General features: G+C 24.7%; 2 protein-coding genes across 5 annotated transcripts; both read left to right on the forward strand.

The window, feature by feature from the left end:
* Positions 1–115: 115 nt before the first annotated feature.
* On the forward strand, positions 116–14,576 carry LOC113551957 (golgin subfamily A member 6-like protein 6). 4 transcript variants are annotated; one of them, XM_026954576.1, is made up of 11 exons: positions 116–313; positions 368–473; positions 2,817–3,000; positions 4,606–4,794; positions 5,727–6,072; positions 7,281–7,460; positions 8,607–8,788; positions 9,616–9,828; positions 11,770–11,925; positions 12,001–12,073; positions 14,279–14,576. In XM_026954576.1, the coding sequence occupies exons 1-10, from the start codon at positions 179–181 to the stop codon at positions 12,035–12,037; spliced, it is 1,728 nt and encodes a 575-aa protein (XP_026810377.1). In that variant the 5' UTR covers positions 116–178; the 3' UTR covers positions 12,038–12,073; positions 14,279–14,576. The 4 variants fall into 4 exon arrangements, with proteins under 4 accessions (XP_026810377.1, XP_026810368.1, XP_026810385.1 ...); XM_026954567.1 differs by lacking the exon at positions 14,279–14,576 and having other exon boundaries at positions 12,001–12,140; XM_026954584.1 differs by lacking the exons at positions 11,770–11,925; positions 12,001–12,073.
* A 1,157-nt stretch (positions 14,577–15,733) lies between these two features.
* LOC113548122 lies at positions 15,734–25,146 on the forward strand. Its single transcript, XM_026948811.1, has 9 exons — positions 15,734–15,935; positions 16,155–16,235; positions 16,662–16,688; positions 19,603–19,632; positions 19,769–19,857; positions 21,249–21,372; positions 21,607–21,824; positions 23,905–24,153; positions 25,072–25,146. The coding sequence occupies exons 1-9, from the start codon at positions 15,851–15,853 to the stop codon at positions 25,144–25,146; spliced, it is 978 nt and encodes a 325-aa protein (XP_026804612.1). The 5' UTR covers positions 15,734–15,850.
* The last annotated feature ends 546 nt before the right edge of the window (positions 25,147–25,692 follow it).

Consider the following 25,692-nt stretch of genomic DNA (forward strand, 5'->3'; position numbering starts at 1 on the left):
AATGTAAATGTCTTGTTTAGGTACAGCCTTTTTTGGTGTTGTGTTAATAACTTTTTTAACCTCAAAGTTATTGATTCAACAATACCTGGTACTAACAGGCACCAATATTCCTACAGAATAGATGTTCTACTAACACTATTTAATTTTATAAGTATAAAATTCAAACTCTATCTTAACAATGGGGAGTAGTGTTACGGAATCAACCTCTTCAGATGTGTTGGATTTGACAAATTTTGATACGTGTGGACATTTGAGTCCTTTCATACTGACTAGTCCGCGATCACTATTAGCATGCCGCAAGGCTAAAATAAAGGCAAGTGGTATAGTTAGTATTAGTATCTTTATTTGATTTTCAGCATTTTCATAGCCTGATGAGTTATTGTACAAGAGTGCTGCAGACATTTCTAAAGACCTTGATGTGTCAATTAAGTTAGCGTATCCAGTTTATCAACAACATGAAAAAATTAGACAAGGTAAGTATTATTGAAATGAATATAATAGGCAGTTGAAAAATATGTAATTACTAACATATTAATATTTACTAAATATTAAATAATTCCAATCGACAATATTAAAATATTATAATAAATGTTAAATTCATAAATTTTAAAACCTAATCCGTGTACTTATTGTATGACTAGGTATATCAAATTTATGAAGTTCGAGGATATTTAGTTGACAAAATGGTATAAAATAAAATGTACATCAAAAGAATATCATAACAATAATTAATTAGTAAAACATATACCACTTGGTATAATATGTAAACCTATTTATTGTTTGGTACTTCTTTAATTTTCTGTAGATAAACAATTAGATACCTATTAATTTTATTCAATCATCATTAATTAAGTAAATAACTAGAAGTATGATAAAGAAAGCTAAAAAGAAATTATGCGATTTATAATAAATCGAAAATTGTATATTTTCAGCAAAACAGCAATATTTTATTTTTATCTTTATTAACCGTCATTGATTAATCCATAATAAATTTGTAACATCATTTATAATTTGAAGAGTTTGCAATATTCAAAAGAAAAATTTCATGCACATGTACCTATTCTCCCTTACCAATTAAAGTTGTAACAAATTAATAGAGAGACTCTTGTATTCTTAAAAAAAGATTCCAGACGCTGCACTATGCCCTTTCTGCTACTTGAAATTCAAATGTATAACTTATATTAGTACTCCAGTGTTTGAGAAGTTCTCGTTCATGTTTTGAAAACGACATACGAACGTCACTCACTTATATTAAATAGAACGTATAAATCAATGATATTTTAAACTTTTAAGGAATAAAATATAAAACAATTGTTAGAGTATTCAAATTATATTTAAAAATAATTATTTATAATTTATTGTTGTTTATTAATTCATACCTTGCTCAGTATTTTGATTTTAATATTTATAAAATAGTAATAACGAACTATCTACCAAATGTGAATTAAAGGTATTCACGTATTTAGTTAGGTATTTAAGAACGTGCATAATGTGAAAATGTGTTCCTTAAAAAAGTGAGCGTGAAGGACTATTTTTTACACATTGGACGTGAATAAATATTAGTTTGAAAATTTGAAATTAACTTTCTGAACAGTTGTACTTATAGGTAAGAGAATTGAATTTTGGCATTTTTAAAATTGATCTAATATTGATTTAGATTTTATAAAAGCTTATAACGATGGATGGGGTTAACGTAGATCCTATAAGTTTGCTTGGTTGCAGTATTAGGTATGTACCTAATTGCTAATAAGTAATAAGAGCAATTGCATTAGATAATTATTAGACATTTTAAATGGATTGGTCGATTGGTGTGAATTGTATTATTATCTTATTACTAAAACAATACCTATATAATATACATCCTACAGTAGATTCTCGTTATGTCGAATCTCAAGGAGAACAGGAAAAATTTCAAGATATCGAGTTCTATTAAGTATTAAAAAATTGATAAATAATTCGAATGCTTAAAATTCATAATTTGAATACTTATAAAGTACTAATACTACATACATGTTAATAAACTACAATAATAAATAAATATATATATATATTTTTAAATCTATCATTAAAATTTGTTTAATATTACTTTTGTTTTTGTAAGAATGTAAAAATTAATTTCAAGGATAATTAATTTATGCTTATTTTTCTTTTCACTATTATATTATATAATATGAACGACTACAAGTAAGTAATAGGTAGGTATTGACTACAAACGCATGAAATCACAATCACTATACTGAATGTATTACTTAATTTTTAGTTATTTTTACCGTAATAAAACTTTTATTTGTGTATTCGAGATAATGAAAAACGATTAATTTTATTTCGAGTTATCGAGAGTTTATATGGGAATTACATAAACCTATGTATTATTTACTTTGTCCAAACATCTTAGACATTGTATACAATGTCCGGGCATTGTGTTACAATGACTGATTTATCCACTTGGACCGTAACGTCTACATAATATAGTAAGTATATACCTAACTTGTTATTAATGTAAGAACGTAAGATAGTTACCTATTTAAAAAGTTAATTGCTCTAGTAAAATAAACATGTGAAACGACGATAATATTGGATATTCCAAGTGAAATTAATTAATTAACATTCCTATAATGTGTTATAGATATTTAATAAATAATTAACTTTTTATTGATCAATATAAGACTATAACATTATTTACTCATTCAGATTTTATGTGTATTAAATAAAACTAGGTATAGGCCGTCAGCCGTCATGTTATTGTTATTTGTTAATCTATACTTATTCGTATAATTTATTAGTTTATTAAATGTGATTGTCTATGCATTATGTAGAAAAGCTTGAAGCATGTAGACAAGAGAGAAATAAACTGTTGTTCTGTGAAACTATAACTGATAGTACATCAACACGAAAAAAAAGAAAACAATGTCTGAGAAAAGAAATGTCTTATCGAAACAATATTGCTTCAAACATGCGACGCACCAAGTCCATTCAAAATAAATTAAATGAAGATGAAAAGTAATTTTTTCGTTATAAATTATAACATATTATTACTTAGTATAATATGCTTACTTAGTTACTTGGATGTTAAGTACCAATAAATATTTATAGAGTTGTAAGATTATATTTTATAAATAGGTACCGTAGTTTCTGGACTGGGTTGAATCGATAGATGCTGATATATAGTAATATCGCTATAGATATGTGACTAGGTACCTATTTAATATTTATTTTAAACATATACATGTATTATTCGTATACCCATTCCTAAGGGCGGAGTTAATGGTGAGCAACTAGGGCCTACGCTTAGGGCACCAGCTATAATAGGAAAGTGCCTCAACAATATTTAAATATTTATAGATAGATAGGTACCTATAATAATTTTAAATTGAAAACTGAAAAATAAATCTTTTTTCATATAACATGTACCTACTTATTAAAAATATAATTTTCAGTTATTAATCATTATTATTTATTCATTAATAATTTAATATCTCTATATGGTCTTGCCAAAAATTTTTTTGTAATAAGAAATCTTATAATTTTTATTTTATCTTACAAAAATATTGTATCTAAAAAAAATACAATTAATTATTGAGAAAGAGGTGCGCAAAGACATAGGATTTCATCTAAGGCACCAATATTGTTACGCCAGTCTCCCCATTCTTACTCCATAGACGAACTATAGATAGTTAACTCTTCTCCCAATATAGTATTTATAGTTAGTTTCAGACTTCAGTCAGAGTTGGGTATCATTCGAATACAATTTTATTTAAATGATTGTTTATTTAGATAATATTTTATTAGAATAATTTAAAAACAATATTCAACTAATTTTCAAACATAGTATATTCGAATAATTTTCAATAATTTTATCTTAGTTAACATATGGTTGATATTTTAGTAATTAAAACATTTAGTTACGTATTAAAATACAATAGTTAGCATTGTATTTTAAGTTATCGATTGTAAATTTTTTATTTTAAATAAATAGAAAAATACTATGAATGAAACAAATATAGAACTATTTAAAGAACTAAAGAAGAAACTAGAGAGTAAAGAATTCAAATGTATTTATATTTTGTATTAGCATTATGTTTGAAAATTATTTAATTACATTTTTGTTCGAATAATTATCTAGATAATATTTTGACCAATTCAGGTTCCAGAATAGACATTATAGTCATTATACAGTACATATAATGAATTATAACCAATAATTATATGATCATACTTAAAACGACTATATCAGTGTTTCTTAAACCGTATTCCGCGAAACTCAGTCGCCATGTTTTGTGTACCCTCCTTTTTAAAGAAAATGGTCATAGGGGTTCCGCATAAAAAAAATATGGTTCTGTGTTCCGGGATATCAAATATTTTAAGAAACACTGGGTTAGGTAAATATTTTTGCGTTGCATTAAATCTTTCGAAATTAAAAAAAAAAAAATACATCAAATTAATTATTCTTTATTTTCATAATTAATAAGTTAATAAAAATGGATAAATAGATAACTATTGAAATTTTTAATCGCAGTCGTTAGACTATAGGTATTATAGCTCATCCGAAAATCTAATTTAAGTCCCCCGCCTATTTATATATAGAAACTCCTATGTATAATATAGAAACGTACATCATGTCACAAAAAGACGAAAACGCCGTTGTAAAAAATCAAAAAGCATAAATGACTTGATGGATTTAAAAGAACTGTGTAAAGAAGTCGATCGGATTGCAGTTCTCGAAAGACGTGAACCAGACACGACGAGTAATAAGCGGAAACTTATACGAAAGCGTTCACAATCTGGAAATGCGAGGTACGTATTTTAATTTTATTTTTATTATAGACGTATTCATAAATTATTTTTGCAAAAATTGAGTATGCAAAATGCGAATATTTTTTAGCTTTTTTTATGTAATTTATTGATTTTGAATTAATTTTTTTATAATTAATATTGATTTATGATAATTGTTAATAGTTATCTATATGATAGTATGACCTGTATGCGAATAATAGTGTCTATAACAGAGTATTACTATATATTAATCATAAAAAAATCATAAATGATTGTCAAAGACTTAAAAGTAAATTAAAATATAATTTATTATTTAATCTTTTGATTAAATTATATTATACATTATTAAAAATAATGATAATTTTGATCTGGACAATTTTTTTCTTATAAGAAAATACTGTAGTATTTTAAGTATTTTATTTTATTAATTTTTTTAAATAGTACACACATATAGACATAACACACACACACACACACACACACACACACACACACACACACACACACGCACGCACGCACGCACGCACGCACGCTCTTGGGGACATATATATGGACATACAGTAACTTCTACTAATGTGTAAAGCCTACCACATATTATAGGTATGATTAAAACACATTGAAAAGATAAATCTTGATTATGCACCATAAACGGACATTTGGTTGAATTTTTAGGGGGGGCTAAATAATTCAATGTAAAGTGATCCCACACTCCTTTTGTATACACAAATATAACATATTACCTTCGATTTTTGACAGATCTATTGAAATACTTGGGGTGATAACTCATAAGCCCCCCCCAAGTCCCCCCTCCCAGATGACCGCTTATGCTATGCACCTGTGACAAGTACACACACACACACACACACACAAAATTACAACTTACATGAACTATTCTGAAGATAACATTTATTAATCTATTTAAAATGTACAAGTTATAATTATTGTGTTTTCAGAAGCTTAATGGATATCAGTGGTATTCATTTACCAGACCAAGACCGAAAAATTTTGGACAGTATGAGGCGAAAACGTGAAGAAAGACAATATGGAGAGGATCTAGCGCATAGAGTAAATATATTCTGGGAACAAATGCGTGAAGAGGAAAAACGACTAACCAAAGAACAAAAGCAAAAATGGCAAGATTTTATAATGGCAAAACGAAATGTAGAAAATGGAGTTAAACATATGCGTTTGGATGAACTTCGTGTGACATTCGAGAATAACCAAAGACAGTTGGAAGAACAGATTATACAAAAAGACAAAAAAGTTAATGAACTTAAGAAACAAATCGAAGACCGTAAGGTATAATAAATTACATAATCATATATTAATATTATCAAACATAATAATAGCCAATTATGCTGTAATATAATTTTATCCCTGTTCTATTTACAATATACGAGTACATGTATCTATTTGGTCAGCTATATTCTAGTGTTAATTCATATTCATCTTTCTTAGGTACCTATAGGTATTATTAATTTAAAATACCAAATGTAATAATGTACATAATATTATGTAGATATAATATTTATGGACACTTAAATATCATCAACCTCGGGGCAGTCATTAGTCACATAAGTATTTTTTGTGTTATTATTTTATATTAGCAAATTCTAAATAATTTATAATTCAAATTAATATTATATATATTTTTTTTAATTTATATTTTTTTATTCAATAATTTGATAAAATTGATTTGGGGGGGGGGTATGAGATTTTTAAAATCTAAATGGGGCGTTGAGTTTAAAAGGGTTGGGGAACACTGCACTAATACAGTAATACGTAGTTATATAAATTCATGTATATCATATTTGTATTATGAATTTATTTTTAAGCGTAATTTTTAATGGTAATCATCATTGTCTTGTTGTGAAATTAAAAATATTAAATAAACATTTTAGTAATAAACCGAAATGATGGGATTTAAATAAAATGGTGTTAACTGTTAATTATATTTATATGTAGATAATAGATAATGAGGATCTATTTAACGTAACGATCGTTATTTCAAATAACATCTGACCTTTTTGAAAATTTCTTTTAAAAAATTGAATAAATTTATAAATATTTAAAGTTTTGACGAGTGGAATAGTAGACCAATATTTTTCGCAGGTAGGGATGCAGAGTTACACCGTTCCGTTCGTTTAAATTTTGAATAGGTATTTAATTAATTAAATTATTTTTTAATATATTTAGTATATTTTAAAACTTAAAATGTATCATTCAATAAGTTATTTCAAAGTTATTATATTTAATGATCTACCGTACAGTATAATGCTAATTATATATTATATTGAGGTTATTTTTGAATAATATTCTATCTACTCAGCGCCTTATTTATCTATCCATGTAAAATTATTAAATATGCATAAACGCTGTAAACTTTTAACTCACTTTATTTAAAAAAATAAGTATAAACTAACATTTTTGAGATGATATTTCGAATATTTCGATATAATTAGTTAATTAAGTATTTTTATACATTTATACTTGTGTATATTTCATAGTTGTTTGAAAACGCATTAAAGCAAGACACAGAGTTCAGGAAGCATAAAATCGCGAGTGACAATAATTTTTATGAACAAATGAACGCTTTACAACACAAAAAAAGATTGCATGACATAAATCTTTTGAAACAGAAAAAAGCGGATGAAATAAGAAACAAATCACTCCAAATAAGTCAAGAAGTAATTTTTGTTCATTCAAGAGCTGTTTGCAAGAATATCGATAAACTTTATTAGTTTATTACTATATTAAATATTTTAATATTTTAATTTTTTTTAAGATTTTAATATATTCCTAACATTAGCACTGATAACTATACTGTTTTACAATACAATCTATTAAATCTTAACACTTGATGGGATTATATTTTAAAAATCAAACGAAATCGTCAATCTATATGAGTCAAGAGATGATATTTTATAATTATTATATACATTTAAAATTATCATCATAAATATCAACTATCATAAAATTCGAAACAATAATTATAAATAACTCGATATGTTATTTGGTAGTTATGTTTTTACTTTTTAGTTATTTTTAGTAATTATATAATATATTTTTAGTATAAAAAGGTTTGTGAATTTGAAAAACTTATTAGTTTTCATCCATTATAATCATATTTTATTATAACTTAGAAGACGTCACATGTTTTTACCTGCTGATGGTTTGTAGTTTATATCCGTCTTACAAACGTACAACATACTATACAGATAACAAATTTGCGTTCAATAGAACCAATTTTGTGTTATTAAATACTATATAATGTTTAGATTAAATATTTGAGTAAATTAATTTATTATTGAACATTTCTTTTTTATTGATATTAATTCTTAATATAATTTACAAATTTAAATTAAAAAAAATAATTTTAAAAACTACGACATAGATAAAGTTCTTCTCTGTATTGTGTTGAACATAAACCTATAAGGTATACAATTTAGTAAGATGCCTGTAAGTATTGTCTCCGTAATTTTAAATACCTACCATTTTCATTAATAAATTATTGGTGGTTTGGTGTCCTCTTAATGATTTTTACAATTTTTAAACGAATAATAAGTGTACCTATATTATGCGTAATATTATAATTAAAAAAAAAATAATAACTTCTTTAAAAATTAAAATATTATAAAAATACAGATATATTTTTCTTAATTTTAAATTTGATAATGCGTCAATTAACTCTAATATTTAAGCTTTAACACAAAAATGGTTTTAATAAACGAAAACTTGATATTTTTTAATCTGTAAAACGGAAACAACATATTGTATGATGTCCTTTTATGATGAATATAGTGAATACATTGCTATTGTTCTTAAATTTATAGAGAATTATGTCGTCAAATCGTTTGGAAGAATTGCGACATGCTATACAATTAGAGCGAATTCAAGCACGGCATGATGATACAATCCGTCGCAAATTCGATGCGTGCCAAGCAAAAGAACGCAAGGCTTTTCAAAATCATTTAGACAAAATGTCCATGCGCATGAGAGAATTAGCTAATAAAAGGTGAGCGATAATTTGATCATAATTAATATGAACAATATTCTACTAGAAAGAATATGCATTTACCTTATTATTGGAATTTGTCACAAAAAAGATGATTTTAAAAAGATTGTGAAAAAAAATTGCTTGGTTAACTTATAGGTCCGTAAAGTTAGCGGGAGTATGAAAAGCTCCACTATACTGCTAAGTTATAGTGCTAAATTAGTGCTTTCAGAATATACAAATATAAAAATTAGTGCTCCATCCTACAAAAAATTATCCACGAATATAACAATATCCCGCTAACTTCTCGCTGCGGGAGCATGGTAAGCAGGGACTGGAACCGTATTGAAAAGTACCGGTTTTGAAACCGCAACCCTTTAAATATTAGGAACCGGAACCTTACCGAAAATATTTTAATTTAGATAAAGTAAAATATATTCTTACAGTAATCAAAACTTGGTTATCTTATTTTTCCATTAGCATAATATAAGTCGTTTATACTTTATATTATCTGCGGCTAACGATTGTCGAGCTACATAAATTTATAATCGGATGAAGACTTTTGAAACACTGTATTATTATAATGATAACCATACATTTCACGAAATCGCTTATAATTAAAATACTTATTTACAAAAATTATTATTTTTTATTAATTAATAACAAAATATCCTTATTTTAAAGAATGTTATACATATTATTAAGGTTAGCTGTATATTTGCTTAAATATATTATACAATATAGGTAATAACTATTAATTATATTTATTTGAAAACTATGTATAACAAGTTTAAAATCAAAAAAGTGTTAATGTTTATATTATAAATTATAATATATAATTTAATTAGTTTACAGCGGGAACAACACATGGGTCAAGTCCATAGAGTAGCTAGAGAACTTGAGGATGGAATGCAAAGATGGCAAGATCGTATAATGTTAATGCAATATGAGCAATTAAGAAGAGCAAAAGAAAATGCAGCCCTGTACACTGACAATAAAAAACTCAGAGCTGAGATAGAAAATAAACGTAGGATCATAGAACATTCTGCTAAAATACAAAGGTGAATTTTTCTAAAATATGAATAATAATTATTATCTATATAGTTGATTATTAAAATAATAAATATGTGAATATAAATAAAGTAAAACGTATAGGTATAATAATGTATAATATGCAAGTAAGATCTTAGATTCTGAACGAAATAAGGAATGTATTGATTTTACAATGATGTATGTTTGTTTTTTTTGTTTCTGTCATCACGATTTGGAGTAGAAGTAGAAATAATACTTTGATTTTTTACTTTAGCCCCTCTTCGAAAAGGAAAATAATCTAGTTGGTACTTTGGGGAATCAAAAATTTCCAGTAGTTTTCAATTGCGTTAAGATAATCCATAAAAAAGTGACGGAAAAATGGGAATTTTTAAGCATAATCAGTTTTTGACAAAATCAATTATTTTATTTTGTTATAACTCAAAAACGAATCATTGTAAATACTTGAAATATTTACCAAATGTTTATATTAGCATTATATATTTACGATTAAATTATTTAGAATTTTTTTAAGCTATTTATAGACAATTTAAAATTTCGAGTTTTCTAAGTTTTATTTTTTGAAATGCCTATAAAAAAAATTTGGCTTATTAAAAAATCTTCAAATTTTAATTCAAGGTTTATTGTAAGTTATACTTATCGTAGTAAAAAAGAAATCAAAAATCGTTAGTCTCAATTTTTGTTGATAAGCATTTAAAATTTACAAAATATGTTAAAATTGCGAAAATTTGCAAGGAATTTTGAAGTTGAAAATTCATAAAATATTTTTGATTTATATCTAAGATTAAAAAACCCAATACTAGGTTCTTCATTAGTTTTCCTTCAAGTAACATGAAAACAATTTCTAGCTTCAATAAAGAAATAATTTTATGAGCGTATGAAATTTAATTTTTTACGATATTGCTTAAAATTACGATATTTTAAAATTTAAACATAGGTAATATTATAATACATCCTAATAATTATCTTAGACTGACTAATCATCTCCGTTCAGAATCGTTTTTCGTATACAATGATACCTGTCATTGCATTCAAATTTAACACATCTATTATAGTGACCTACTCTCTAGTCACCATCTCTACAATACAGCAGAGCCATACCCTGCACACTTGCCCACCTTTTTTTTTTTTACTTAAATTTTAACTGTTATTTATTTTTTCATTACTAACAGTTTTATACACCTTTCATCATTATAACTTCCACTAAGCCCCTTCGTTTACCATGATTTATTGAATTTTATTGCGTTATCATTGTCATCAAGTTTCGATGTTCTGTCTAATTGTTTAATTTAATTTTATGCTTTTCTTGTTAACTTTATCATTTTTTCTAAGAACGTTTACTTGGCTTACCACCAGTTTGTTAGTTAATCAATACAATTCCGCTTTAAGATTTTTAATACTTTGAGTTTAACAAACAATTAATATTGCAAGTTACTTTTACAACACTTATTTAAAAATCTATATTTCTTGTTTTTTTAAATTCATTTCTAATGAGTCTGTATATTTATTCCAAAAATTTTCTTTTAAAAATAAGTATCTCCTACTTATTTCTTTGTATAGAATACATTTAGCAAGTAAACATGCATATTGATTTCATAGACTAAATACCGCTTTACATTACTCATTTCGATTTGAAAGAGCTAGGTTCATTAATTCAAATATAATAAAAATATGTTTATTAACTTATGCTATATATGATATTTTTAAATAAACGATAACATTTTAAAAATGCGATTACACAGTCAGCTAAAATAAAAATATAAGTCAGAATATTCAACTGATTATTACTTTATTTACTACAAATTTTAATTCAATTCTGATTCATAGGATTTATTATATTAATACATTTTTTTATAAGTTACAAAAATCTTTCGTGTTTTAAAATCATGTCTTGTCAATTTTTTGAAAGCATCATAAGATATTATATTTAGTTATAAGTAAAATATTTTCAGAGTGAAAGAAGCTGAAAGAGAACGACTATGTAATATTAAAAAAGAAATTGAAGAAGAAGAAAATAAAATAAAAAGAATTAAACAGAAGAAAGATTTAGAAATCCAAATGGGTCGAAAACTGGCGTTAAGTACAGCTGAACTAAGAAAAGAAATTCGGTTAAAAAAATTAATTAATTTACAAATTTTACAAATTTTAAAATTAATCAAATTGTTAATTGTTTTGTTTTTTAGACGCAGTACAGAATTGGATTTGTTTAACACACGATGATGAATATATTTTGATATATTATTAAATTATAATATTGTGAGGATTAAGGAAAAGTTAAATTAGACTTATGTTTTAGTTTTTCTTTTATCTCATGAAACTGTTTAGACATTATTTTTAAAAAATACCCACTCACTTCAAATAAACGAAAAATATTTTTATCATAAATATTATAATAGTACTTAGATATTTAAATTGTGTATTTATAGCATTATTTAATTTGTGCAGTTGAATCAATTTTCAGTTATTTTTTTTTTGAAGATTTAGGAGTAATGAAAATATTTTTTTTTGAAACATGTGTTTTTGTTTGTGGGATATGACTTCGTTGTTATAAAAGCAGGTAGACGACGGTCGTTAGCCATCCGAAAGTTAGCAACGTCGGACGAATATTAACCGCAGCACAATAATTCAGTGACCGACAAAACATTATTACACTACTGGCAATTTAGATACAATTTAAAGCTAAAGTTTTAACTAATCCGTTCAACAATTTTGTAATAGTTCGCAAATACTGATTTATACTGATACGAACACACGTTGACTATGACGTTATTGTTTTGACTGACAGGAATTTTTATTAGAAAGTATTTACAATACTTAATAGTAACCTTAATAGTACTTAATACTAACCTAACCAAACCTTTGGTTGTTGATCAGTGGCCCTCAACGGCTGTTTTTGGTATTTTAAAAATGTACCAATTGCTCTCAATCAAATGTATCAGTTTCCTTCAAATTAATGTACCAGTTACTCTCATATAGTCACATATTATTATATACATCAGGGGTCACCGATTAATACTTTATCGGCTTCTTCTCTCCTTGTCTGCGGGTCGGTTAAAATTTATCATCGGGCCGCCATTTGGTGACCCCTGATATACATGGTTATAATGCCAATCCATAAAGTAGAGAAGATAAATATGTAAATAATAAAAATTGTATTAATAATAATAGCTCACTTGGTACAAAGAGAATATTTTACCAGAATGCCTAATTTTAGACGCGTCTAAGCATAATTATAATTATTGTATTTATTCTTTTATTGTACCTATTCATATTATTTTTATAAATTTTACCTATAATTGTATACTATTTTTTATATTATTTGCATTTTTTATGTTACAAATTATAATACCTACATTATATAATTTATAAAACCTTTTCATATATAACTGCAAATATCAATTTTTTTAAATAAATTTATACTATTTACCTTATTAAAAAACTACATTTTATGCCGCTTATAATAATTGTATTTATCCTCTGATTATAAATATTATTATTATTTACATATCTAAGTGATTGCTTCCCCTATTTTATGGATTGGTATTATTTTTATGTATTTAATAATATTTGAGGGCAACTTGTGCATTTTTCTAGGTAGTTAGGGAAGAATTAGTATAAAAAAAGGTACTTTTGAGACAATATTATATTGGTACCCTAACCTTGGACTGAGATGTACTTAAATTGCCTAATCAATACGCCGTGTGAATAATATTTAAAAAATAGAGGTGCTGCCCGTATATAAACTAGAGCAGAATACAGATAATATCACCATTCTCACAATAGCTTATGGATTTCTTACTATAAAATAATTTGTAAATTATCGCGATTTTGACAAATGTCAAAATTCTAATTTAAACCGTTTATAAAAAAATATTCTGGTTATGTATTTTTTATAATTTGTAAATGAACAACTTGTAATTAGTAACTTAATTTATGTTTTCAAAAACATTTTCAAACATTTTTAAATTTTTAAATTTTAAATATCTATGTATAGCTTAAAAATATTAAAAATATTTTGAAAATTTTTATTATGAATAAAAAAAGGCAATATAAACTATATTAAGTGAGAATTTCAACTATCTGCTCTTATTTGTTTTTAAATAATAATAATAAAAAAAATGATTTTGTCAATTAATACTAGTTTTAGATGAATATTCCCGTTTTTCTTTGATTTTTTTTTGTTTTTTCTTGGTTGATTAGAAAATGCTAAGACCTAAAAATATTTTACTTTTGAACACCCCAGTATTAAATAATTCAAATTTTCTATTAGAAACTACCAAAAAGTGCAATTTTTTCGGAAATTTAAATAAATGAACAGTAAAATAAATAACTTTAATAGCAGTATAAAAAAAAATATTAAATGATTAAATAAATACTTAGTTTGTTTTAATTATATAGGCTAACATACTTATCTGACATACCTATTCATTGATTGGAATCGATTGTCGTATGATTTACTAGGTGTTCCGTCACGGCGTTCTCCTTGTGTTACATGCGTTAATGTGTGAAGTTCACGTCGATCAAACGATTTCAAAGTGTATTCGAATAAATTCGTGTTTAACAGTCACAAGATGCAATGGAAGTTAAATACGTTAGACGGCAGCGGCGTTATTATTTAGAATGTACTATTATATATTTATTAGTTTAATAAAAAATTCAAGTCGATCCTATCCAATAGTTGCATATATTTTTATAACTCCACAAAGGAAAAATTTATTCCCATTTCTCAGTATAACTTTATCAAAACGTTTTGCCATCCCTGGACTCTAAAATAAACTATTTACTTTTTATTTTTTAGTTATCTATTAATTTATTTTTTTTTTTATCTATTTAGTAATTCACTCATCAACGCCCAGACCGAACATAAATATATGTTTAATTACTTAAGATGTTTTTTTTTTAATATTTTTAGTATCCTAGTAACTGCTTAGAAGAAATAACAAACCATTATTAAATAATTTAAAAAAATACATATATCTATAGCTATATAAAAAAAACCCCCTTTTACCTCCTTAGAGGTCGAATTTTGAAAAATCGTTGCTTAGTGCGCCTCTACATTGCTTAAAGAACCTCTGTACAAAATGTCAAGTCTCTAGACCCAGCGGTCCGGTCTGGGCGTTGATGAGTGAATAAAAGTGTTTACCTTCATACCCATTTTATTTTTTAATTATTGTTAAAGACTATATTATATTAATATTTAATATTTATGCATTAATATTTTTTTTACATATTACATTATATTTTAGCTTATATTGATACGTTTTAGATATCTAATTATAAACTTTATTGTAAGTATAGACGTATAGTATAGTAATAATATTTATTTTATTATTTTGCAATATAATTTTGTTATAAAGGTAAAAATTAGAGTTTGCTGTAGATGACTAAACTTTTATTTTAGTTATTCATTGATATTTTTATATTATCATAGTACAATAATGATAATAATATATAATATAAATATTAATGGGTTTTGTATTGAAAATGTTTGTATTACAATAACAATTTATTTTTTGTAGGATCAAAATCTTTTATAATATTTTTGTTTAAAAAAAACATTTTAAAAAACAATTTGACACAAGTGTTATGTTTTTCGTAATTGTGACTATAAACAATTTGTTATGTTAAACTGTTAAATTGGTATAACGAGCGATATTATAGACCGATGACTGATGTGTATTTTTATATTGTGTTCGTTTATTATTGTATTTAACAAAGGAAACATCTAGTTTTCTATACATATAGTTTTTATAGAAAATAACTATGGTTTTTAAACTATACCATTATTTTAATGTGTTATCTATACAGATGTTAATGATGTTATATACCTATTTTATATTTTATTTTTTTTTTCATATTTTTAGTTGTTTTTCTTTAAATACAATAATCATGATACCATTTAGGAACATAGTGTGCTAAGTGCTTATTTTACAAGTAATAAATGTAATGTTTGCATTTTTAGTGCCATCGAACGACTAGTGATTCTAAATATATTAATTTTAAATAAATATTACCCTTACGATAAAATAAACCATGAAAGTCAAACGGCACTTTACTACTACTATTTTATTAATAATTTCAACAATTTTGATGACTGTTGACTGTGTTGATAAAAAAGGTACCTCAAACCTAAATAGATTATTTTTTAAATTCAAGTCTAAGAAAAGGGAATAAATTTAAGTTTGTATTGTATTACTATTTATATCGCTATAAGTAGTAACACAATAATTAAAATGTATTTTGTTTGGGTACTTAAACATTAATATTCTTAGTGCTAATAGATTATACTAATTAGGTGCTAAAATATATTAATGATATCTAATATTTATATTTCAAGGTGATTCAACGAGTTCAAAAAATAGAATCTCAAGTCTACTTAATACTATAAGTGGAGACAGTTTTAAGAACTGGAATACAAGTAATTTAATTAATAAAAATTATTAATTGAAAGAAAAATGAGAATAAAAATAGGCCTAAAATTTATTTGTAATTTAAAAAATAATTGTACGTATCTACTTAACTAACTGGAATTAATCATTAATAAGTCGATTATTAATTTTAAATAGTCACCTAATAAGTTATTAGTATTAGTAATTAGTTATGAATAATGTCTATATATTATAGTATATACATTATACAATCACTTATAGGCATGATTTTAGTATAAATTATCACATTGTTTCGTAATAGCTATATCCATATTAAAAAAATTTAATAACAATTAAATGCTAATACAATTGTATTATTACTTGAATTCTTAACAATCGTCCAATATGAATAATTGTCCACGAATCACAATAAATAATTTTTTATGGATTATATTATAGTTATTTTTCTTTCTCAGGTTCATTTGCAAGAAACTTTCAAAAAGGTAAAAACATATAATATATTATACACTGTATGAAACTGTATGAAATTATGAATATTAAATATGCACACCGTTACACCATATGTGAACGAAAACAGGAACACTGTATAACTTAGTTTTTTATGCACATATTTAACTTCATTTGAAATATATTTTAAATCAACATTGGGCATTTGAGCATCAATTAATATTGTTATTTGACATTTGCCAACAAAATATCAGCAACTAATAATGACTCATATGTTTATTCTGCATTATCAAAATACCACCTATGAATAAAAATTTCTTTGCAAAATAATATTTAAAAAACAGTCAAAGAAAACTCTCCATGAACTTACCATATATTTATATCACTGTAAAAATTGTATGAGATACATACACATAAAACAATAACTATAAAAAAACACATCGTTGTTAAGTCAAATACTAATAACCCATTGATCCATTCAGAATTTATATATTCAGAATAATAATAGTTTATTTATAAATAAATCAATAAATAACAAACACCTCAAGGGATTAGAGTACAGTAAATAGTAAGTGAGGAGTACTAATTATCAAATAAAAATAAATATTAATTATTTAAATCATAAATAAATGTTTTTAACGTGTTACAAAAATAAAAAAAAACCGAAATGATTTATTTAATAGCATAACTTTGGTAGGCAACATACCAAACTACTCATTAATAAAATCATTTTTATGATTGTGATTGTGGTATAGCAAAATGAGAATTATGTATAGAATTGAAAGATTAAGACCAATTTTTTATAATAATTCAAGGTAATCGATATCTCTATTCAAGATTTTGTGGACAAAAGTATAGCATAAAAAACTAACCGTCTGATTTTTAGTGACTTTAAACCCCAAAAGTTTACAATCACATCCTTGTTTTTGTTCATAGTTTGGTTTTATATGCATAAGAATGTAAGAAACTTCTGTGGATGTTTTCTAGCTTATGAATTAATATATTTAATTAGGATTCCATAGTACTGTACCGAATTCAAGAGATGATTTTTTCAGATTACATGAATTGTGTTCCTCAGTTTTTTTTGAGTTGTACGAATTGTGTCCATCAGTTCTATTTGGGGATACACATAAGTTTGATCTAATTAATATAAATATAAAATTAAAAATAACTACCCAAATAATTTTAATAATAATACATGTCAGGCAAAAATGTAAATAAAACAAGTTTTTGTAAATTCAGTTTGAGAAATTTGTTTAGTACAATATTAAAGATATGTTATATACTTGTATTATATTTTAAAGGAAAATTGAGAAGTTCGTAAAAAAAATCGTCATATTATTTTAGTAAAAATATTGACCTAATCTAACAATAATCAATTTTGTTTAATCTAATTAATATGAATAAAAAGTAAAAATAACTACATAAATAATTTTAATAATATTATAGTATATTACATATTAAGCAAAATTTAAATGATACCGATTTTATACGTTTTATACATATTTTATTCTTGTGTAAAGTATCGAATTGTATTTATTATCACAAAACATGTGTAAAACTTCATAAGACAGTTGGGAAGTTGGGACAATTCGTGTACGAAAAATTTCGTTGGGACACAACTCATTAACTGCGATTAAAAACGGAGCATTTACGTTTAATAAACCCTAAACCACGATGATTTCTCTAATATATTTTATTTATATGTACATTAAAGGATAAATCGGTTATTAGGATAATACCTACCTGAATCTTATACTTGATTGGAGGGAGACATCATCTATAATATAGATTCTATATAATAATGAGAATTATTATAGGATTTGGAGCGGTTGAATGAAGTGTAAACTATGAAGATATTTAGAAGTATTCAAAGACATACCATTTAATAAGTAGGTACCATATTACAAATTGATTTAAATCATGTTTTAGGGAGATAGCATGATTAGTAGAACAGATAAGAATGAATATTTTCATGCCATTCACAAATAGTAGACATTTATAAGTTTTGAAATATTTAATCAGATCATTAATAAATAACAGAAAGAGCAATGGGGATAAATGATCACCTTGTTGAACTTCTGACGTAACATATTTTGTAATATTGGAGGTAGATTTATTCATTTTCACTAATTAAGAGCGTTCTCAATTCTCTTAATATGAAGAAAAGAAAACTACGAAAATTATGGATCTCTTGCAGATTCTTATTTGTATAATTCATCCAAAAAAAATGGTCAACTTATCAAATACTTAATGGATGTCAGTATAAATAGCGCCTACCTGTCTGGCTGTCTTCCTAAAGCAACAGTTTCTACCAAATAGGAATAAAATCGGAAAATCGTTGTAAGGTCAAATACCAATAAACCACCGATCCACTCGGAATTTAAAATAAGAGTTTTTATTGAAAAACAAATTAAGTTGAGGTACGTATTTGCAGAATACACGTTTTAAAGAACATTGTAAGTAAAATAAATTGAGTATCCTACTAGTCTAAAGTAACTACTGATTAGATTTATGATCCATACAACGAATTAAAAATTATGTCCGTAAGTGCTGAGTTAAACAACGTTACCTACCTGTCTCCGTGAACACATGGTATATTTGTACTATATATTATATTATATAGTATAATATGATTTATACTATAAATATATATTATACTATACTTATACTTATACGCATAGGCGCAAAAAGTTTTTGAAATTTGTGTTTGTGTGGAGGGAGGGGGGTGTAACTCAGTTCTATGCTGGATTTCGAATGTATTATGTAGTTAAATCATTAGTTTTCGGCGAGGCTATAGCAATTCTAGGATGGATAAGCCCCCCAGAGGGCCCCAAACCTCACCCATTTACGCCTATGCGTATACATTAAAAATTAAAAATTATGCTATTTTAAATGTTTAAATTATAATATATATTAACCTCGTTTTCATTAAACATTTATTTTCAGCTGTTGGATTTGTACCTGCTGTTAATGAAAGTACGTCTATATTTCAATTTACTTATAATTAAAATGTATACCTGTATTAAAACTATTATTATTTATTATTTCATAAAATCTATAATTCAAATAAAATAACTTAATGTTAGTAGTTTATAAGCTGTATAAATTCTAGATGATGTTTCTAAACTATTGTATTTGATATCAAATGACGCTGATTTGATTAAAATTGGAGCATTTAATAAACTTAACAAGCTGTCTAAAGTAAGTTGATTACAATTTTTTTCATTGATTCTAAAAATATATTATAGATTAACGATTACCAAAACATACAACTGAAAAAATTTATATTCAATATTATAATATTTTCAATAATTGTTGACAATTATTGATATTCATACTTTCTTAGAATTCATTTTAATATTGGTTTTTATTAAATTAATTTCAATATTGGGTACGACATATAAATTTGTTTCTGAAGAAGTATTTTATAGAAGAAAAAATGTTTGGTTCATAAATTTTGAGGAAAATTTCTGAAAATTGTAAAAGTTGTAAATTATCAGTAGGGTAAATAAAGTAAAATTACATTAGTATTTTTCAATATAATCGAGTAACTAAGCACACAAAAAAAAAAAATTAAGTGAATTGCTATTCCATTTTTCGAAAAAATGATTAACTGAATATTCAATACAAAATACTCAGATTCTCTAATTTTTTTTATCTAGTATTTATATTAGTATTTAATACACATAAGTTTTAACATTTTTAAAACATTTTGGATGTTTTTATACTATTTGTAGGCATTTTCGATTTATATATGATATGTATGATACAATTTTTATTGTTGAGTAAGAGAAAACTTTAAAAGTTAAAATTTTGACGGCAATATATTATATTCAATGAACAGTTAATACGTATAGCAGAATGACACCAGTGTTTATCTTAGACCTTTATATTTCAGAAGAGGGGGGGGGGGGGTATAGAAGTAAAAAAAAAGTTTTAAGCTACAGCCTTAGAGTGATAACCTACACAAGCGTGTTGTAGTTTTTCAATAATTTTTAAATGAAGAACATAATATAAAAAAGGTGGTCAAGTGGGTATCGCTTTGCCGTATTGTAGAGTTAGTAACTAGAGAGTATGTTAAATTTGGATGCAATGACAGGTATCATTGTATACGAAAAACGATTATAAACATAGATGATGAAAAAAAATTCTAAATAATTTGAAAGTTTAATCATAAATAGATAACGCAAATACAAACATTTTGTGAAAATTTCAAGTATTTACAATGATTTGTTTTTGAGTTACAGCAAAATAAAAAAATCGATTTTATCAAAAAGTGGTTGTGGTTTTTTTTTGATAAGAATAAGTTTTTAATAGTTTATGAATATTGATTATCGATTGGTTTCGTAGGTGAAGATAAAATTGATAGGCTATTAATGTCTTTTTATTTTAACATCGGTAAATGTCATACATTTTCGGTTGGGTATACATTTTTTTCTTTATTGAAATTAACACTGAATGATACGCTGGCTTTTTAAACATTTCATCAGATTTGATTTTATAATACCTAATATTTTAAGATAAAAACATACTTATGGATAACAGTGTATAAAGGATAAAAATAAAACTATAAATTTTGTTTATCTGTTTAGCGTGTTAAATTACTTGAAAATAAAAAACTGATTATTCTTGCACAACTTCAAGCCACCATAGAACTGATAAAATATTATGGTATTAAATACAATTGTCCAAAGGTAAAATTTACATTTGCTCAAGGTAAGTTCATACATTTTAACTTTTGAATTTAAAAATTGTATTTTTTTATTTTATTTAAATTGTTATTTATTTGAAGATCTATTGATACTTTGAGGTTTATCTCTACTATAGTACCATTAGTACTATGCGAAAAGTTGAGGGACTTTTCTTGTTGAAAAACTTAATTAAAAAAACATTGTTTAATTAATTTTTTAATATTTAAATAGATATCTAAAATGTTTTAACCAATTTTAGGACTTTATTATGCACATAAATGTCAAAAGTTATTAAAAGAGAACCCGGGCGAATGTCTAAAGAAGAAAACTCAATTGCTCGAATCCTTTGCCTTTAGTCATAAAGTTGAGCAAAATCGAATAATGAAATATTGGATAAAAAAAACTATTAAAGAAGCAGAAATATACTTAGGAGAAGATAAAACATTACAATTCATTGATACGAGAATAGCATGTGAAGTAAATAATAACCTAATTATATAAAATTACGAATCATAATTATTTTTGACTATATATGTATTAATACGCTATATTGAACCTAGTTAACCTTATATAAAAAATAATGTATACAATTTAGAAATTCTAACGCTTACTCATTTAACCAAACTATACTCCCATATATATTACTTATTAATCGACCATCCTCCTTTCTAATCACGGAGAACCCCAAGAGGTCTCAAATGAACCTGATCTAGATATTTACTAATTTAATTTGCCAGATGGTACTACTGAGTACTACTAAACTTAATTAATTTAATTAATTTTAGAATAACTTATCTTTTAGATTCTGAACATGATGATGAATGAAATTTTTTTTTACAAAGATATTTTATATGTTTATATACATTTATGAGTACACAATCAGTTGTCGAACAAATGCTTCGATTTTCAACTTTTCAAAAATATCATTTTCATTTATTGATAAAAGAATCACCCTATTTAATTGAATCATATAATTAATCTGTTTTATGATGTAATAATCTGTAGTATAATTTTCGTAATTTATGCTATAAATACACAACTAGGTTGTCTAAAAAGAAAAAAGATATTGGCTATTGGACGCAAATAGGCTATGACCTTTTACGAACTTTTTTAGTGGGACACAACTCATTTAATAATAATAATCTCAGACGTATGTATGCATTGCAGTAGAAGAATAATGAAAGCGATACTCACTTGTTTATCTTTTTTTCAGTTAAAAAAATATGGGCGATTGTAAACTCTGCTGGGTCTACTTTAGCATTGCCTGACGGTCACATGTAAACTCTTCTAGTATTCAAGTCTATAATAACTTAAATTAAATATCATAATTGTATCGTTGTAATTTAATAATTATGAAAATATGAGTGTACAATATTTTAATTTAATATACGTTTTAATTTAATTAAAAAAAAGTCATTTATATTAATTGAAAAATAATGTTAATAATATAAAAAATTTGATTTTTATAATGCTATATGAAATATGAACCAAATGATTTAAAAAACTTAATGCCAATCATTTTGTCCGAATTTTACAATATTTTCATTATTTTCATTATAAGCATTTTTACTTACTTAACTTTGAATTTATATGAACACTTTCGGTTTGAATACCTTTAAGGGGCACTAATAAATATAAATAAAGATGAATGAGTAATAAATATTAATTGTTATGTAAATTGAACGATTTACAAGCGTTGGTTATTTTTTATTAACTTGACGATAATCCTAAAGTTTACATTGTATGTTATATTCATATATTATGTTGCATATTCATCAGTATACTTGTGAACTAAGTATAAAGCAAAAGTTTCCAACATTTCATTTAGTGGAAGCATTATTGCATTTAATGTGATATGTGAATACATAAACTTCATCTGTATCTATTAAAATTAATCTAAAAATATAACGCAGTCATTTTTCAATTTCGCTAGTATCATCTCTGTTTATTTAAATTTTAAAGCCACTTGAGAGAGTTTACATATTTGCTTCAGGTAAACAATATTGTGGACCCGGGAATTTTTCTAATTTTAAAAATTTGTAATGTTGCTGTGTGTATGATTTTAAATTAAAATAATCTAATACTATAATAACAGTAATAACTATTAATACTTACTATAATTTATTGCATACTTCTATTATGTTTCTTGTCTTCTTGATAATATAATTATGTCATAAATATATAGGCACAAAATATTCTTCATATGATCCATGTAATAATTTAATAAGTTAGATACCTTTTTTAAACTGAGTTCCAATAATATATTTTTTTATTTTACGTTATTAAAATTAATTTTGTATTTAAGATCTAATGTAGTTGTATTTATTTAACTTTACTTAAATTGATTTAGTTATTTTCATTAATCCAACCTTATACCTTTATCGTTCATTTTTGATAATAATAAAAAAATATTATAAATTATTATACTAGATTATACTGTAATATATTATATTAAACAATTGATGATATATAATATACATTTTATAGAAATAAATTAAATTATATTAAATATTATATTATATTACATATCATGTTTTAAGTTTTCTATTTTTTTCAGATAAAATTAATTCAAGAAAATAAAAATATAATATTAAAAACAACATTAAAATTATATGGGGGTAGTGCAAAAAAAGGTCTAGATTGTGTTGCAGAATTAAAACCATTTGAACATCATATAAAGGAAATTGGTTCATTTCCTGGAGAATTTCATTATTTATTAGCTAGAGCGTATTCCCAACAAGGTAATAACGAAGAAACTATAAAACATCTTCTTATAGCACGTAAAGCAGATGTTGTAGACTCAAAGGTAATATCAATTTAAAAAATAAAAATGTAGTTTTAAATTGCACAGTTTGAACTATAAAATAGGTATTGTGCTTTTATAAACTATAGCTTACATTTTCTAAAGTAGAAAATGTTTCTATCTTCAACTTCGAGGGTGGTTTCTGATAGTAAATATTGGATCTAGCCGTTGCTTAAAAGAGGTTAGGTTGTATTACGTAAACCCAATTTTTATCAACTATTTTTTTTTTATCGTAAAATAAAGATTAATGCTTGTAAAGAAATGAATTTTTCACCAAATACTATTATTTATATGAGAATATTTGAATTTAAAATATTTGTCAAAATATTTAGATTAGTCTTAATACATTTTCCGGCGAACCTATTCATGCGTCTTATTGTTTACGTGTACGTCAATATTGGCTTATTTTACATCAATAATAATTAATAGATGGTTAAACATATTATACAAAATAATTAATATTATTATAATCACTATACAAGGTAAATCACCAAACATGCTCAATTTTATTTTTCCTCTAATAATTAATTAATTTAATTTTAGTTTTTTAAATTTTTAAATATCAAATACCATAATTTAAATTGTTGACTATTTTCATTAAAGAGAGTCTTATGATGATACAAAGGATATATATTTTTTTAAATTTTAAATTAGATAGATTCAAAATGATATGTTGCCATTTAAAAATAAAAAAATTTAAATGATTTCATTAAAAAGCGCCGTCAAAGTATATAATTATAATGTTAAAGATATTATAGATAATATATTAAAAATAATGTTCATTTTTATAAGATTTGTGGCCGGCATTTATTTTCATCTATTCATGTTTTGCATTTAACCATTTTTTCCTTTCGTCTTGTATGACGTCATAATACTATTATATATTAATATTAATTTAGGTTTTTGTTTTATTTTCAACAGACTCGCTATGTCAATAAAAAAGTACAAGAATATTATGAGAAAATATACACACGTATGAATGCTAAAAATAAATAGACAATTATAAAAAATACAGATTAAATTGTAATACTTATTTTAGTTAAGTTTACATTAAAAAAACAGATTTAAAATACAATTATTTTTTAAATTTTATTAAATATTCTTCATAAAAAAATATCAATTAGATAATATAGTAAAAAAACAGCATATATTTATGTATAATATGATATATTATAATATTTGCATATTATTATGTTACACTATTTTTGATGTTTAATAAATGTTGAACATTTTATCTTAAATAATTACTTATGAGATGATGTTAATGTATGATCGTTTTTAATTATTAAAACCATGTAATTTATTCTAAGATTTTAAGTGAAACAATAAATGTGTTGGTTTTACAATAATGTGTATAATAATGATAATAATATAATAATGTTTTCATTTTTGGGTCCGTTATCACCTCCTAGAACAGTAAACATGCTTTAATATTCAGCTTTGGGGGTGATTTCTGCCGTTTTTGGTAGTAAATTTGATAGCATACTTCGACGCGTCAAAAATAAAAAACTATCAAAGTTATCGATTAAACTAAAAAGTTTT

The sequence above is a fragment of the Rhopalosiphum maidis genome, chromosome 1 (assembly GCF_003676215.2).
Source record: "Rhopalosiphum maidis isolate BTI-1 chromosome 1, ASM367621v3, whole genome shotgun sequence".
NCBI lineage: Eukaryota > Metazoa > Arthropoda > Insecta > Hemiptera > Aphididae > Rhopalosiphum > Rhopalosiphum maidis.